Genomic DNA, 17,500 nt, shown 5'->3' with positions numbered 1-17,500 from the left:
TAAAGGACATTTGGCTGGCTTTCGGTGCCGTTTACATCGTTCGCAAGCGCCCTGAAGGACAGATGATGCATTTTTTTAGAAACACTCTTACCACATAAAATTGAAGCAAAATAACACCTTTTTGTAGAGTGGAATAATAAATCTCTTATTCGATGGCTCATTGCTGGTATTTTTCCTCGCCCCTGCGGGCTCGGAAAAATACTAAGCAACTCGCAAAATATCCGCGCAAATTATATGTTAAACCATCAATGGCTCTCCTGCATTCTGATTGGCTGTATTTTCTATGGCTCTTTGGCATTATAATAAAGATTTAGCTGCATGTCCAAATTGAGGATGAGTCATTGCCGCTGCATGCTCACTAGCTTGCTATTTTGAGCACTCTGGCATGGCTTAGATGTACCACATGTGCGGGACATTTGGGGTGGCTTTTTAAGCTTAATCTCCATCCTAGACATCAGCACTGCATTGATGAGGACCAGAAGGCCACCCCGGTTCTTTTTAGAACCAACAATGATCAACTTTGTTTGTCTTTTGTTTATTAATTTACCGGTATTTAATTAATACATACTCATTTCAGTTTAGCATTAATTATTAGGGAATTGGTAAAAGTTATATTTTGTTGCGTGCAAATACTCGGTTATAAGACGCACCCCGAGTTTTGAGCAGAGTTTGATCGAATAAGCGTATTTTCTCGTAATAAATGGTGGGCCTTATAAGTGAATAAATACGCTATATAGCACCAGAAACCCATAAGGGTTGAAACGTGTAACTCGCGTTCACAGCTTCCGAATAATTCAGTGCGAACTGATTGGTTGAATGTTTCAGTGCTAAGTACCATATTTGGAAACCCCTCGCTCTTGTTGTTCCAAATATGGTACTTAGCAAATTGAATATTCAGAAATTTGGTTTATCAACGGAGTTGATAATGTAAATTGACCACCGCACAGAGATTCTAAAAGCTGACGTTTCGAGCGTTAGCCCTTCGTCAGAGCGAATCGAGGGATTATGGGTTACGTGTAGTTTTTATAGTAGAGTAGGAGCTACGCTATTGGTGGTAACATGGCAACGTGAAAAGTAGGAATATATTAGTTAAATGAAAAGCGTTCGTTAATACCGTGAGGATTAAGGGTGCCGATTTGAAAGATGAATTTTTGTTCCAGATTCTTGCGGCTTTCCGTCGTACCTAGATGTAGGGAAAGGCCGCAGATAGCCATGTGTTTTTTGGAGTGGTTAGGCAGATTAAAATGGCGAGCGACTGGCTTAGATGCATCCTTGTCATTCTTCTCAACATTTCACGTTGCCATGTTACCACCAATAGCGTAGCTCCTACTCTACTATAAAAACTACACGTAACCCATAATCCCTCGATTCGCTCTGACGAAGGGCTAACGCTCGAAACGTCAGCTTTTAGAATCTCTGTACGGTGGTCAATTTACATTATCAACTCCGTTGATAAACCAAATTTTTGTATACTACTTCCCCACCGACGCAGCACCACAGTTTCTTTAGAAACTACCCCTTCATTCATTTGAATATTCAGAAGCTTGTTTCCCAGCACACATGGGGCCGTTACACGTTTCAACCCTTATGGGTTTCTGATAGCAGTTAACAGTTACCAGTACAGTAAGGGCAAAGAATTAACTACCTCCACCAAGAATTCCTGATTGCATTGCAGCACATCATTTCTCTAGAAAAAAAAAGTAACAATATTGATGATAACAATATTATTATTACCGTAGCCAAATAATCGGGACTTGACTTGTCTAATAAATTAAAAAAAAATAATTGAAACTAGGGAAAGTATTAGATAACCTTTACTAATAGTACAGTATATCTTACTTGCTCAGCCCATTCCAGATTACATTTAAGCAACTCATTTTCCTACAACACAAAAAGACTCAATGAGTTTAAAAAACCCACCAGTACAGCGCTAAAGCTGTGTAATTTCGAACAAATTTGGTTTAATCATTCTCAAATGAGTTTTAATGCAACCGCATTTCCATGATGGTCAGATACCAACAGAAAACATTAAACAGTCTCAGTGCAGTAACAAATTTAGTCTTGTGTAAATATAAACAAATGTTATCAGTTTTTCCATTTTTCAGTAATTTCAACTGAAATGGGTGATAGAGCCCCTTAAAGTTCTGTCAATCACAAACTGTTGCAAGGAAATGATGTTAAATAACTTGAAACTAATTTAATTGAAACAGCCATACTTTGTTACAAAACTGTGGAAAATTACATACTGGTAATTATTAATATGTATTTTATAGCCATGTCAAAATACATCATTATATTCAGATTTCACTTTCCTACTGAGTAGATCTAACTAGATCTAGAGCAGGCAACGTTTGCAATAAATTATAATCAAAACTTAAAAGGCATACTAACAGATTTGCATAAAAAAAAGAATGACTTATTTAATGTACTTATGGTAAAAAAAAGCAATAGTCACCCTTTGAAGAGATGGCACAAAGCAGTAACTTCCCGTGTCATCTTCACCTTCTGTAGGATTTCCAGTCTCAGTGGCACCACCAGTTGCTACTGATTGCTCTTGTGGATAAGAACCAGCCTCAAACATAGAGTCACTTTGTGTTATCCCTGTGGCTTGTGGACCTGAATGATCATTCACTGATGCTGGTTCAGCCTGACATAAATCAGGTATTTCTGTGGTCCCTTCTTGACCATGCCTCCTAGCTGTCTTTTGATTTTTGTCCTCTGTGCTTCTTCTCTGGTCTGGAGCACGAATGGGAGCCGGCAAGCTTGGCCATGAGGGCTCAGCTCTGTTGGAAAATCATTTATCGTTCAATTTTTATAGCTCCTGTCAGGCTGATTATCGTCAGGCTCTGTATCGCTCATCAGCAAGACTTTTTATGGCCCGAATCTCGCCCGCGTCTTGCCCAGAATTTTCGTACGGGTTGGTGTAAAAGGTACAGGAAAGCATGTAACTACTGTATATTCACAATATCTATACAAATCAACTGCAATCCTAGGGGTGAAGGGATGGTGCAGTGGTGAGAGCACTTGCTTCCCACCAATGTGACCAAGGTTCGATTACCAGACTCGGTGTCATATGCGGGTTGAGTTTGTTGGTTCTCTACCCTGCACTGAGAGGTTTTTCTCCAGGTACTCCGGTTTTCTCCTCTCCTCAATAACTAACCTGCGATCAGGCATACTTTTCTTTAGACAGGGCGCAGAAAAAGTACACCTGATGCAATTTCTTAACGAGTTGTCTGCCGCCCACCTGTCAAGAGTGATGTTATCATCTGTCATGCTATAAATGTGAGCCAATCAGATTTTACCGGAAATTACACTCCACGTTACGATTCAAGCAAGCGATAGCACTCTAGCTGTAAGTGGAATGTCTGCGAAGTCAGAATTCATCCATACAATGAAAGCTATTTCTGCAAATCCCGCTTGACGGTTCTTGTGGTTTCTCTATTCAAACCATCAAGGAACAAAGAATTTCAAGATAAAAAATTGCAAAAAAGCCCGAATTCATTATGTTATCATGAGGTGCAATCAATAGTACAATGAACTTTATTTAAACTCGAATATTTGAGATGGCAATAAAAGATATGCTAAAAATAAATATGAGGAAAATGGACTTCGAATTGTATTTTCCACTGGCTGAGGAGTGAAATAAGTGGAAAATGTTTTCTCACACAGCTCTGGGGCCTGGGCCCAAGGGTTTTTTTTTTGAGTCACACGCTCAGTGTTGTTTGTCAGTTGCTTTTTTGCTGTCTGCCATTGCTGACATATATTGCAGAGCTCGATAGTTTTTCGGGGTTTTATCATGAGTGCTAATTAAGACGACTAGGTCAAAGTCTCGGTCATGAGCGGTGAAGCAGCTCCGAGTGCATAATCAGAGCCTGGAAGAAGAGCACTGGTCTCCTAGTCACAGTTCTTGCTGTTCGCGATGTCGGAGCCTGGTAGTGGAGCAAGTTCATGATCAGACAGTTGGAGGACCATTGCAGTCTTCCAATGATCCCCTGGATTGGGCTAAAGAGTTGCTTTTGCAGCAAATGGAGTACGGAAAGGAGCCTAAACGATTGAAAGTGGAACTTGCTTCAAAACCTAACAAGGCGCGAAAGCATGAGGACAGCGAGCCCGAATTCAAATTCGTGGGTAATAAAAAACAATACCAATTAAACAAGAAGGTGCTTGAAAAAATCAAAGCGGCGAAGGATGTGGAAGACGATGACTTAGGGAACGAGCTTTTGGAGGAAGGTGAGCAGTTATTGATAAAACGTAACAAACACATTTGCATCGCAGAAAAGTACAGCTGGGATACCATAGAAAGCTATACCACTGATCCCATAGCGAGTGACTCTGATGATCAGAAGAAGATTAAAAATGCAGTCAAGGAGTGCAAGTTGTTACGGGAGGAAAAACGCAAAGCAAAGTTGTTGAAGTCCCAAAGGCTAATTCCAATGCAGCGCGGAGTGGAGAGGCGTGTGATTTTGGAGAAACCTCTGTCGAGTTCAGCAGTGGGAAAAGTGCCGACTGTCTCAGTTACGCATGGCCCTCGTACTTGTTTTTGCCCGGACACCTCGCCCATGACTGTCGAGCAGCGACCACAAGCAACGGATCAGGACAATCTCATTCCTCTGGGCTTGCATCAAGTAGTTAACGTGGATACTGAACAGTGTTTGGACTCGATGTTGAATAATTTTCAGGACGTGTGTCAATTAATGGAGTTACAGGATTTGGAACCAGTATCTCCGGTACAGGTTAAAGGTTGACTTAAGGAGAACATTGCATTTTGGAAGGCCATTGGGGCGTCTAAATGGGTTTTAAGTGTTATGGAGAATGGTTACTATTTACCCTTTATATTTCTTCCAGCTCAGAGGAGTTTTCAGAATCATCCTATTGTTGTTCCAAACCAGGCATCTGTGCGCCAAGAATTTAAGAAACTTAAGGCAAGAGGACGTGTTGGTTGTTAATCCATTGGGTGTTGTGAAGAATGCATGTGGCAAGTCACGACTAATTTTGGATTTGCATTATGTGCTCCAACCGCACTCACCTCATGAAATTTGCCACCTGGAACGTGCATACCCTGAAGGACTCAGATACTTGGCCTGAGCGACGCACAGCACTGGTTGGACATGAATTGAAGAGACTGGATATTGATGTTGCAGCACTGCAAGAAACTAGACTCCCTGCAGAGGGGAAGATCGGTGAGATAGGATCTGGCTACATTTTCTTTTGGAAAGGCCTACCTCATCACGATAAACGTATCCATGGCGTTGGACTAGCCATCAAGACGAGTCTTCTCAAGCACCTCAAGGAGTTTCCAATAGGACTGAGTAATAATAACCTTTACTTAAAGAGGGTAACACCTATTACTATAAAAGTATTCTCCCTAGTGGCCCTCTAAAAACAAAAATACTGAATAGAAATTACACCAATTAAGATAAAAGGATATAGATAAGTAAAATGGAGAATCTATTTACAAAGATATTTACAGTGATGATAAGAATTTTAAAAATCAGAATAGCTTTTTAACTTTAAAATTATCCACCGTATAAATTGGGGCAGTGCTGTTAATCAGTGTAGTTTTCATGGAGTTAAAAGCTGGGCCGTTGGATTTAAGTTAAGAGCATTCACAGAGGTCTTTTATGGTGGAATAAAAGAATGCTCTCCTCATTGCTTCCGTTCTTGGTTACAGTAAACGGTATGATGTTTTAGCTCTTGTGGGATAATTGTGCTCAAAACGAAGGGTGTCTAAGCTTGCAGTAAGGTATTCTGGTGCTCTTCCATCAATAACTTTCTTTAAAAGACCGAGTTTGTTGACCTTAAACATTTGATCAATTGGCAGCTACTTAAGCTTTTGAAAATTATCAAAAGATCGTGCATCCCAAGGACTCTCCAAAATTAATTGAGCGCAGCGTTTTTGAAGTTTAAGCAGTTCGTCTAGATTGGTTTGGCTACAGTTGCTCCAAACAGTACAGCAATACGTAAAGAGTGCTTTGATATCTGCATTGTAGAGAAGCAATCGATATTTGGTGGGGAGACATCTCCGAGCTCTTCCTAAAATTGCAATTCTTTGAAGTAGTTTCCAGTGCAGTTTGTCAATATGTTTGTTCCAAGTGAGATGACTATCGATGTATACTCCTAAGACACCTTCTGACTCAACCTTAGAGAGTTGCATGCCGTCAACTGAAAGGTCGAGAGTTTGTTTTGGGGAATTTGCAATTTTCTGTCTGGTCGAGATTATACTGTATTTTGTCTTTGCTGGATGCATGTTAATTTTATTTTCTTTCTCCCACTTCAATACTGCGTCAATGTCAGGTCTAATTTTCTCCTCGTCGTCAGCTAAGGTAGGCGCAGATGCATAAAGGGTCGAGTCATCGGCATAAACGCCAATGTTGTTCTTCAGTACTAAAGGCAGATCGTTTATGAAGAGCAGAAAAAGGGCAGGACCAAGAATACTTCCCTGCGGTACACCGGATTGAATACTGAGCTGTTCAGAGAGTTTACCGTCGACACAAACCTTCTGATACCTTCCACTGAGGTAACTTTTGAACCATTTGAGGGAGTTGCCAGCTTTGTTACGTCTTACGAAATCCACCAAACTAGTTAGATCGGGTTCAGTACTGATGGTCTTATCAATGATGTTGTCAGCAATAGAGATGAAATGCTCGTTGAATACGTTGGATATTTCTTCCAGGGTAGTATAGCTGGTTCCGTCTTTGGTTACAGAGTTTATTTGACTTAACTGTCTTACATTAGTAGGGAAAATGCTCTTTAAGGTTTCCATAGGACTCTGGAGTTCAATTTGCTGTTGTCTATTTCTTTAATAACCACTTCTTTTTTGGCTTTTTCAATAAGTCGAACTACTTTGTTTCTAGCAGCATTTAAAGACCGTTTTTGGATTTGTCCTTTTTTGAGCTCTTTCTTGAGCCGATCATGGTTTTTGATGGCTGTGAGAATTTGATCTGAAAGCCATGATGGTTTCTTCATAGATTTAACTCTGATTGATTTAAGTGGAGCATGTCAATCTATCACATCAAGTACATGGGCTTCCCAAGTTGATAACATTTCATCTGGGTCATTGTCAAAGGTGTCAAGGACAGTCCAAGGTACTTCATTTACATCTTAATGAGGCTATCAGCATTCAATTTCTTTAAAGGGCGGTATGTGACAGTAAAGTGCGCTTTCTTGGTGGAATTCAAATTTGCATTTTGTTTGCGAACCAAAATAGTAGGATTGTGATTGCTGAGTCCAAATGATGGTGATGTTATACTTAAGACGTGCTCAGGATGAGAGCAGTAATGGTGATCAATAAGAGTACTAGAATCTTCTGTGATGCGAGTTGGAGTTATAACCATTTGCTGAAAACCTTGATTTTTCATTAAATGAAGTATTTGCTTTGCTTCACTTGTAGATTTCTTGAGCGCCTCATGACTGCCAGACTCGCGCTCCAGAATGATGATCATCTCACCCTTGACTGTGCGTATGCACCTACTTTGGATGTAAATGACACCGCGAAGGAAAATTTTTATGCTGCTCTTGATAAAGTGATTGCTAATTAATCTATCTCTGTGCTTTTGGGGAGTGGAAGTGTTGGGCAGAGCAGTGCCATATGTCAGTTCTACCAGTGGAGCCAGTGGTGTTCTCCCTGTATTTTTAGTTAAGTTGATCCAGGAGAACAAGTCAGTTTCTACCATTAACTCTGCTTTGTAAGGAGTGAGCTGGGTACAGAAAAAGGTGGGTCAACCACAAGTCTCTGAGAACCCTTTCATGACCCAGGTGGCAGACACTGCCTGTAGAATCCTACAACGCAAGAAACCCTTTACGGCGGAGCAAGTGATGCACATTATATGTTGTTTGGAGAAGGGCAGTCTGGCAGACATGCAAGTTGCAGTGATATTTGCCATGGGGTTTTTCAGTTTCTTATGGTGGGATGATTTAAACAATCTGGCAGTGGACGATCTGTTATTTGCTGATTCACATGTTGCACTCTTTTTGCTTTAACGTAAGAATGACCAATTCCGGGAAGGGTCTTCGGTCTTCATTGAAAGAAGTGAGGCAGCCCCTTGGCCCGTGGCAGTGTTAGAAAAGTTTCTTATGATGGGCAGTCACTCCAAGGGGTCAATGCTGCTTTGTAGGATCCAGAGCACAAAGAGAGGCCAGATGTTTAAGAAAGCACTTATGTTGTATTCTTGTGAGAGCGAGCTGGTGAAAGAGTTGAAGAGTGAGGGGTTGGACCCAAGCTTGTACAGTCTTCACAACCTTCGGTCAGGGGGTGCTTCGTCTGCGGCAGCACTTGAGAATCCAATGGTGCCATTGCTGACGTACATTTCAGAGCCCCAGTTCCCACCCAACCCTTCGCTTGAGTTGATAAGTAACATACACTCTGTTGCTTAGATATTCTTTATTAAGACTGTCAGCATAGAGTCTTACTAAGCTCATAAAAACTGTTGTTTTAATATTACTGTATTTCGCCTACATTTTGTATAATGTTAGGCTGTATTGGTTTGAGAAATAAGAGAGTCATTTGGCGGCGTTCAGCTTGACAATAGCTCCCAGGTGTGTGAGAAGAAATTTTAGTTTTCCAGCAGCAGCTACTCAACTATCACTTTGTAAGAATTGTGTTACTAAAGTAAACCATTATTCAGTTTGTTCAGCGCTTCCATAAACAATGTCAAATTTATCTGTCAAGCTCGGCTGATTCCCCAGTTCTTTTTGGATAGACAACTTGTTGCTTCAGAATATATTCCAAAGGACTTACCACAACTAAAAATGTTTTCGAGTCCGTGGAATTTTTTCTAGAATGTTCGGCCTGTAAATAACACTATTGCCAAATCCCATAAGAAGTACAACTATAATGCCTTCTTTTAGACAAACCATTCTTCAGATGCATTCGCTCTGCTCTTCGTCTAAAGATTTAAAAATATATATATATGAAGTCGAAGCTACAGCAGCTGTAAACAGAGCCTAAACATCATTCCTGTTTGAATCCTTCTCGGCAGCCAAATAATTTTATCAGCTGTTAACCAATTTTACAAGAGGTATGATTTGCAATTCTGTAATTAATCGATGCAAGGCTCTATAAGCTCTATTGTTTTTTGGCCAATCAGAGAAAAGTCCAGATTCTGGACTACAGGCAGATGACTTGTTAAGAAATCGTATCAGGCGTACTTTTTTCCACGCCCTGTCTAAAGAAAGGTACATGTATGCCTGATCGCAGGTTACTCAACAACCAACGTTTGATTTGCGTTTAATTGTTGATTTCAGTTTAAAGTGTCCCCAATAATTATTAATGGTCTAGCAGTAGAAGACCCGACACCTAAATAAAATTCCTCTCCTTTCCTTTTATCTTCCCTGATATTCTTTGGTGCTTGCACCAAAACCCTCACTTAGGGCTATCATCATCATCATCATCATCATCACCACTTGCCCCTTTGTTTGTAAGCATGATGCGCAAGTAACCCACCCATATCCATACCCACTGACTGAAGTAAGTGGCATGTACATTTAATGCATCTTACCTTGGTCCTTCATTTACAACATATGACACAACTCCTTTTTTCCCACAAGAATTAAAGCTTGTACGACATATATCAATTATCACTTAGTGTAAATTGTTAGTGTTGATGTTATCTGTTATATTTAGGTTAAGTGTTTGACGTTTGATACTATAGTTAAAAATTATTACACAAGATAAAATGACACATTCTTTGACCTTTGGAATCGTGGGTAACATGTTACAGTTTTGCCATACCAGCATACAATTATCTTCTCCTTTGAAACCAAACATTTTGTCCATCAAAGAATGCAACATTCGCCACGGCAGGGAATCTTAATTCTTTGGCATTTCACTCATACATGTAGTTGTTCGTTTGAAAGGTTCACTAGTGTCAACAATTACACAAATTGCACGGAGATCACCTTACCCTCTCTTCTCTCATGCAACATGATTGGCCAAACGTCACAGAAAACGCTTTGCAGCTTGAGTTCACAGACACTATTTTTTGGGGGAGGGAAACGACTGCAGGAAAAATGTTTGCCTTCGCAAGCTTCACATCATTGAGCAAGAGCAGTTTTGTCGTCATTTTTCATTTTTAATCTTCATAAAATATGGCATCAATTCCAATCAAAATGGGGAAAAGAATGTGTTAAGTGTTTCTTTGATGATACTTTAACAAGTGCAAGATTTTTCATCTTGACTGGTGGTAATATAAGAGTAAAGAAGCTGGCTGAAGATGGCTTACTAGCTGGCGGTTTTGGCTGGCTACCCTCCCTTAAGCTTATTGACAGTCCTGATTTTTACATTCAGTTTTACACCAAGCTACCCTCGCTATTGGCTAGTATCTATGCAATAAACCTTGTGAAAGACAAAATGCTCCGCTTTGATTTATGCGCATTCCTTGGGAATTTTCAGCAAGATTCTGCACAAGGCATTTGGGCCACAGTCTTTATTAAAATGGTTACATTGGTGGTACAAAGGTACCACTTTTTTGAAACGAACTTACGTTTCTTCCAAAGAGGAAATTGTTGGCCTAAATACATCATTTCCTTTCTCCTGTGGTAAGAGTGAATCTTCCCTGGGCATTGCCTCTGGATCTCTGGCCACTGCACCTGAAGGGAACATAGAAAAACAATAATTATTAAGGACAGTGCCTACTATTGTTATTGCGCATACGTTCTGCGCATCTCAAGATACTCGGATTTCCTATCGGCAGTGCTTAAGAATACAGGGATATTTTTGCGCGATTCAAAACTGTGCTCTTGGTATCAAAAAAGAAAATCGGGGTTACCCATGCATTTTTCAGAGATCATTAAGCTTCAATTTGGCAAAGAACACCATACATTGCTCTGTATTTTAAAGCTCTCTGCAAATATTGTTGATTAATTACCTTTGAAAAATGCATGGTTCCCCAATTTTCTTTTTGGATTTCAATAACACTTGTTAAGACCTGCTTTTCCTGCATATTCAGTGAACCACGCAAAATACCTTTGAATTAGTAGGTTAACAGTAATTTGAATATTAAATATTCACCATTGAAAGACTGGAATGAACAAAAACCCGACTAATTCATTGCCAACAACTCCCTACACCTTATATACCACGTACTGACAATGCTATCAGAACAGATATACAATACACAAAACTGACTGATTTTATTGACAATTATCAAAAACCCATTACAATAGACCAGCCCACGGGTGGCTTGAAAACTAAGACCTTGAAACTCAAGACATAAGACCCAAGACCTCAAAAACTTAGACCTCGAAAAGAAATACAAAAAGAATCCTAAACATTCATTAAAGCTAACCTTAGGCCTAATTAGGCCTATAAACAAACGTTTTTATGTCTAATGCTAGCATTGGTAAACAGTCTGTTTAATTTAGGCCAAATTAGGCCTAAGGTTAGTTTTAATGAATGTTTAGGATTATTTCTGTATCATTTCATTTCGTTTCACAAATTTGTGTAAGCCAAGTGACTTTCAATTGGTTCAAGTTCTTCTATCGGATTTCCTATTTCTTATTCTGGATTCAGCATTTAGGCAAACCCCTCAAAAACTAAGACCTCCTTGCCTTTAAGCCATAGCCATCTTCAATCCTCCTCATTTCCAGGCATTTACTCGTTTAAAAAGTGGCTAAATGTTCATAGCTGGAAGACCCAAGGTGACTATGGCAAAGATAAGAAGGTTTTACACAAATTATATTTTTCAAATTCGAACAGGGTCTTAGTTTTTGAGGTCCTAGTTTTAAACCTAGTTGCTGCTTGCCTGCTTCCCACGAGCCATGCGTTATGGAGATCTACGGATTATAGATTTGTGCAAACCGGAAAACTCTTTTCTCTTCTTGATTATTGGCAATAATGCCATCGAACCTGAACGTAGTGTTTCCTTGTTTGAAGAAAGAAGAGTCAGAAGAACAGAAAAAAGAATGATCGCTTATAACATATATATATATATATAAATATATACATGTAGAATATTTTTTCTGTTCTTTCCGTGGAACAAAAAGTGAGTGGATCGCTTTGCGAACTGTGAGAACATATCGTGACTCGTTCCAAGCCTTGTTACTTTAATGTAAACTGTTTTTTTTTCTGTCAGTCTTTCTATTATGCATACTCATTCATTCACAGTCTGGAATGTGAAAAATTACGTTTGGTTCCCTTGTCATTTCGGTCCACGCTAATCAGCTTTACTCTGGTGTTCTTCTGGTTTATTCTCCCTTATCCTGGTGTCATTTCGCCTCGTTCCGGTATATCCCAGTACCATTCATGTTCATTCCGTTTCATTCCGGTGTCATTTGGCTTAGTTTGTTCCAGAGTCATTCCAGCATATTCCGGTTTAGTCCATTCCGTCCATTCCGTTCCTGTGTTTAGTAATGCCCGTATAATTATAACACCTGTGTGTCAGCTTGCTGTGCTCGTACTTGACTACACGTAGCTTTTGCTAACTGCAGGCAGTGCATATTTCTTTAATATTTCATTCTTTTGTAAAAATAATGATGGAAGGTTGAAAATGTTCACAAACAATCCTAAAAAGCCACATTTTGTTCTTAACGAACACTTACAAACTCTGCAGAACTCGTCAACCAATCTAACGCTTTGGAGTTTTCTACCAGCTTTCCATTGACATATATTATATTATATATCTTTCTTTACCCTTGGATTTTAGAGTAGCTGGGTATAGCTAATATCTCCGAGCATTTACCCTTCCAACCATGATACATCACAGAAGACAGACCACAACACCAGGAACTACATGCCCTACTCTTTGCGACAAGTGTGTGGGTTCCTTTACGTCCCACAGGATTATGAGCATTGAAGGGTTGTGAGACGGGGCCTATGGTTTATCGTCCTTATCCGAGAAGACTAGAAAGTCTAACCATTTGCAGATGTAATTACAAAGGCAGCACTTTCTCCTCAGTAATTTAAAGACCCTGAGTGTTGGTCCAGCTGGAGTTGAACTCACGACCTCCCGCGTGACAGCCCGGTGCTCAACCAACTGAGCCACCAGTGCGCGGGTCTCTCAATTGACAATCATAACAAAAGCATGTGGGCAAGCTGAAATAATTTGTATTTTGAGGTTCATTCTGCATTGATGAATTGACAGCTCAGTCAAGCGGAAGAAAGAAGGATCTCAAATTGTTGAGAGCACTAGACCATTTCAGGGTTTCCTTTTCCCTGCTTGCTCCAATTCCCCAGCTGTTGACCACGCACCATTCAAAGCACAGAGTCTGCGTGCAGGCTAAATCAAAACAGCCTTAAAAAGGGATCGGCTATTCATCGAGTTACGAGTTGAGTTGAGTTTGAGTTGAGTTTGAGTCAAGTTTGAGTTAAGTTTGAGTTAAGATTGAGTTAAAGTTTTTGGCATTTTTCGGAATTAAAAGTAGTAAATATTCAGTACAAGTCACTTCGAAAACTGTTTTCTTCGCGTTGAAAGATATATTTGCATAAAATTTGGCAAAATGCCATGGCTTTCCAATGATCAAAACAATCTTATAATTATTACACCTTTCACGGTATCATTCTCGTTGCTGCTGTTAAGTCTATCGACGTCAAAACGATGTCTTCTTAGAGGGATACATGGGCTGTATTGTTAAGCCAGTTACAGCCGGCCTGGTGGCTACGATGAACCGTATTTGTCGTCCGGCATCATGGTCGATCAACACGCCGTAAACGAAAGAGGGAAACATTAGGCGAAGTGAGCCAGCATTACGCTTTTCAGGGCTCAAAGTTAGCGACCAAATGGTCGCATATGCGACTAAATTTTCAGTTGTGCGCCTAAAAAATCATGTGTGGTCGCACTCGCACGCCTTAAACGCTCAAGTGCAGTGCGACTGAATTGCCTCTCTGCTTTCTCATCTGACTATACTTGCGTACTCCGAGTGGTAAGTCACGAAACAGAAAAATAAATCAACAGATATATAGATATACATAACAAAATCTGGCCGTAAATAATAAAGTTACATTATTTTCCTTTCATCGGTGTGTGTTTATTTGTCGTCAGTTTTCTCAACAAATTCCCCCAACGCCGGTGAAGGTCCATTTTTCCTGTTGATGTTTCATTCCATCCCATACTCTTCTGTTTGTTAAAACTCCGCTGACACATGCAATTGAAGACTATGCACAAAGCACATGCTTATTGCATGTGTTAAAGGTTTGTGATAGTGGAAGGTTAAGAGGGGGTCAACAATATGATCCTTTTTTTTCAAGGTAAGAAAATTGTTTAAAAAGTGAATTGTAACCCAGTTGAGTCATCGCGCTTGTATTGTCTTGTAGTCTGTAATTTTCTTATAAAAAGCCAGCCTTCACATTCTACAAAAGCAAGTACATTTGCCTCGAATGATACTGCATCACTATATCAGTCTGCGATAAAATAAAGAGGATGACTGAGCAAGAAAAAAAAAAGAAAAATATACAAATTTCAAAGAGCGGGGTTAAACTAATTCGAGTAGCTACAGTGGGATTCAAAGAATCAATCTTTCCCCCTGCATTCAACCGCTTCATCCTTAGTCAATGGTTCCCTGCTAGCAGAGCTCTCTTTTCTTTGTGTTCACTGGGTTGACGAGTACAGGAAAAGAGACCTCTGCGATGGGTCGAAAGCATGTGTGGCGGTTACTTAGCGACTGAATCTTCATGTCATGCTTCATGTTGTGCAGACTCACTTAACAACAGCTGCATTCCTTTAAAGGCATGCGCGAGACATAGCGGCCTACGACAACGACGTCAAATGCGCAGAATTTATTTGCCATTTACGACAGCATAAAGTCTGATCTTGGTGACCTGACGCGTCTATTATCAATTATGAAGTTGTGTATATATCCCGGTTTTCAAGTATATTTTCTTTGGTTACAAGTGTACTATACAAAGGAAATACATAATGAAAACTTTTCAGTTATTTCGAATGTTCTTTAACATGATGATAACATGTATTAGTATCACTCAACTAGTGGACTAATGCAAATCATGCATTTTGATTGGCTACGCTACTAGAGGACTATTAGTAATAGTCCTCGAGTAGCGAAAAGCGTGACGCTTTCTTTCATTTAATTCCCAATTAAATATTTCTTTAACTTGCATTTGCTAACTTTATTGTTGCCTTATCTGTCCGACTAGTTGGCTGATACTAAAATAATTAGACCCTTCGCCCTCAAGGGCCACGGGTTCAATAGCCCATTCGGCGTCGCCTCATAGGCTATTGATGACCCGTAGCCCTTAAAAATCACAAGACACAAGAATTTTATCGCTGTCTCAAACAAAAAGTCAGCCTTACTAGTTAAAACAACAAACACGGGATTAAAATAAAATACAAAAACTGAAGATGACGTAATAATGTCTTAAGTTCTGCTTTTCTGTTACAAAATGTGCTCCCAGTATTTTAAGCTGTGCGCCTAGAAATATACACGTGGTAGCACAAGTGCTCCCAAAGCCAAAAATAAACTTTGAGCCCTGCTTTTTGCTCATAATCGCTGAAATTCTAAAAATCAATGCGTCAAACATGAGTGTTACATTTGCTAATCACCGAAATTTTGTAATGTTGGCAGTTAAACGAGCCGAGCATTTAAATAAATGAAAATGTTTGACCTAGTCACACATGTCGGAAAACCATTTCACTGCAAAGTTGAAAGACACAAGATGTTGAAAGTAATGTTTGATTGTTTCGCCTGGCCTTGATGGTATTACATTTTTCTTTTAAGTGCTATTGAGTGGTGACTTAAACTGTAAGTTATGAAATTAAATGCACGTTAATCCCTACTTCGGTCCGCTATGACGTCTAGTTGTCTAGCTAAAATCCCAGCCAAAAAGATGGTGACACCAACCCAAAATACAACCCCTTCTTCAAACTGCATAAAGCAGTTTACAGCTATTACTCATTGTTTATTGATTTACTTGTCAATTAATTTGGTTTTTCGTGAACGGTTTCTTTTGGTTTTTGTTAGTACATAAATGAAAACTGACAAAGGCACTTCTCTTCAAAGGCTAGGATCAGTAAGGGAAAAAACGCATTCCAGGTTCCGGATTCTTTATTTTACATAAACACTCCTGCAGCTCACAAGTTCCGATAACATTTTGTCTGGTAGCCGATCACGAAAACCACGCTGCTGAATGACAAACGGTACGTTTCATCGTTTAGCCGCCAGGGCTATAAGCTGGCTTAACAGTAAATCCCATCCTTAGCCTTACAAGAAGACATCTTTTCTGCATCGATAGACTTGATCGCTAAAAGGAACAACCGCGCGCCGGTGGATCAGTTTGTTATGCAGGAGATCGCGAGTTCGACTCCGGCCAGACCCTCAACACTCAGGGTCTTATAATAATTGAGGAGAAAGTGCTGCCTTTGTAATAACATCCGCAAATGGTTAGACTTTCAAGTCTTCGTGAATAAGGACTATAAATCGCAGGTCCCGTCTCACAACCTTCAGCGTTCATAAACTGTGGGATATTAAAGATCGCACACACTAGTCGAAAAGAGTACGGTGTTGTGGTCTGGTCATTTCATCAGCCATGTGGTCGGCTTGGAATAATCTTCTGAAGGGACTACTGATTGATGAGACCACATAACAGCAAAACAGGCAGTAATCAAATCGAAGGAGTCCAAGTGCTGAAACTGGTAAAGTGTTAAACAAGAATACTGCCGTGCAGGAAATTTCAAGATTGTTTTGATCAGTTTAAAACCATTTCGCAAATATACACCTGTGCACTTCACGAAAACGGTGTTTGATGGTCCTCTCAGTGTCTTCTACTTAACATTTATTAGATTTAAGTGCCAAAAATGCAAAAAAAACCGTAACTCAATATTAACTCAATCTTAACTTAAACTCAACTCAAACTCAACTCAACTCGTAACTCGATCAATAGTCTATCTCCCTTAAAATGCTTGTAAGGAATGTTGGGGATAGAGAAACTGGGCATTATCAAACACAGGAAAGGTACAGAACAGAATGTACTGAAATAAACCAGAATATAATTGAACAAGGAAGAAAGAACCGGAATAAAGCAGAACGATGGAATGAACAAGAATGGCACCAAAATATACCCATCCCGAACATGTTGGAATGGCACTGGAATGAACAGGAATGGGGCCGAATGACACTAAAATGAACACAAAAAATAGTGGGATGAACCTGAGAATGCCAAAATGTAACATCCTACTAAGTTTATCTTGAATGAGTCGCAAGAGAGAACAGAATGTTATTCAGACAAGTATTTTTTATATCGAGAAGGGGAGAGAGGGACTAGCATTTCACATTCTTTCTCACTGGGCAAGCCCATTTCATCCTGACAGAGCAATTATTGTGTACTGACCAATCACAATAAAGTTCAGCACAATTGAGCAAACCTTAAAACCACAAACTTTGCTGTTTGCAGTTTAGTTTGCCCAAGCCCTGGAAAATTATCAGTATCAGGGATCGTGGATCGGTGGTTGCACAAACAGAGATGTTTCATTTTTCATAACATGAGCTGGTGATCTACAGAGGGTCTTTACCTCTCCTTTGTTCATCTTCTGAATGCAAGCTTTCAATAACCTGG

At 39.8% G+C, this 17,500-nt stretch overlaps 1 protein-coding gene across 2 annotated transcripts in view; it reads right to left on the bottom strand.

The window, feature by feature from the left end:
• LOC137974948 (uncharacterized) overlaps positions 1-17,500 on the bottom strand; it is a 47,083-nt gene that overhangs the window by 19,551 nt on the left and 10,032 nt on the right. For both annotated transcript variants that reach the window (XM_068821965.1, XM_068821966.1), the window contains exons 4-8: positions 17,457-17,500; positions 10,482-10,587; positions 2,456-2,783; positions 1,840-1,881; positions 1,646-1,687 (exon numbers count right to left, since the gene is read on the bottom strand). The exon at positions 17,457-17,500 is cut by the window's right edge and continues 16 nt beyond it. In XM_068821965.1, the coding sequence (XP_068678066.1) occupies positions 1,646-1,687; positions 1,840-1,881; positions 2,456-2,783; positions 10,482-10,587; positions 17,457-17,500 (562 nt within the window). The remainder of the gene's footprint in view (positions 1-1,645; positions 1,688-1,839; positions 1,882-2,455; positions 2,784-10,481; positions 10,588-17,456) is intronic.

This window comes from Montipora foliosa, chromosome 11 (assembly GCF_036669935.1).
Source record: "Montipora foliosa isolate CH-2021 chromosome 11, ASM3666993v2, whole genome shotgun sequence".
NCBI lineage: Eukaryota > Metazoa > Cnidaria > Anthozoa > Scleractinia > Acroporidae > Montipora > Montipora foliosa.
This window is presented reverse-complemented; position numbering and strand designations above follow the sequence as displayed.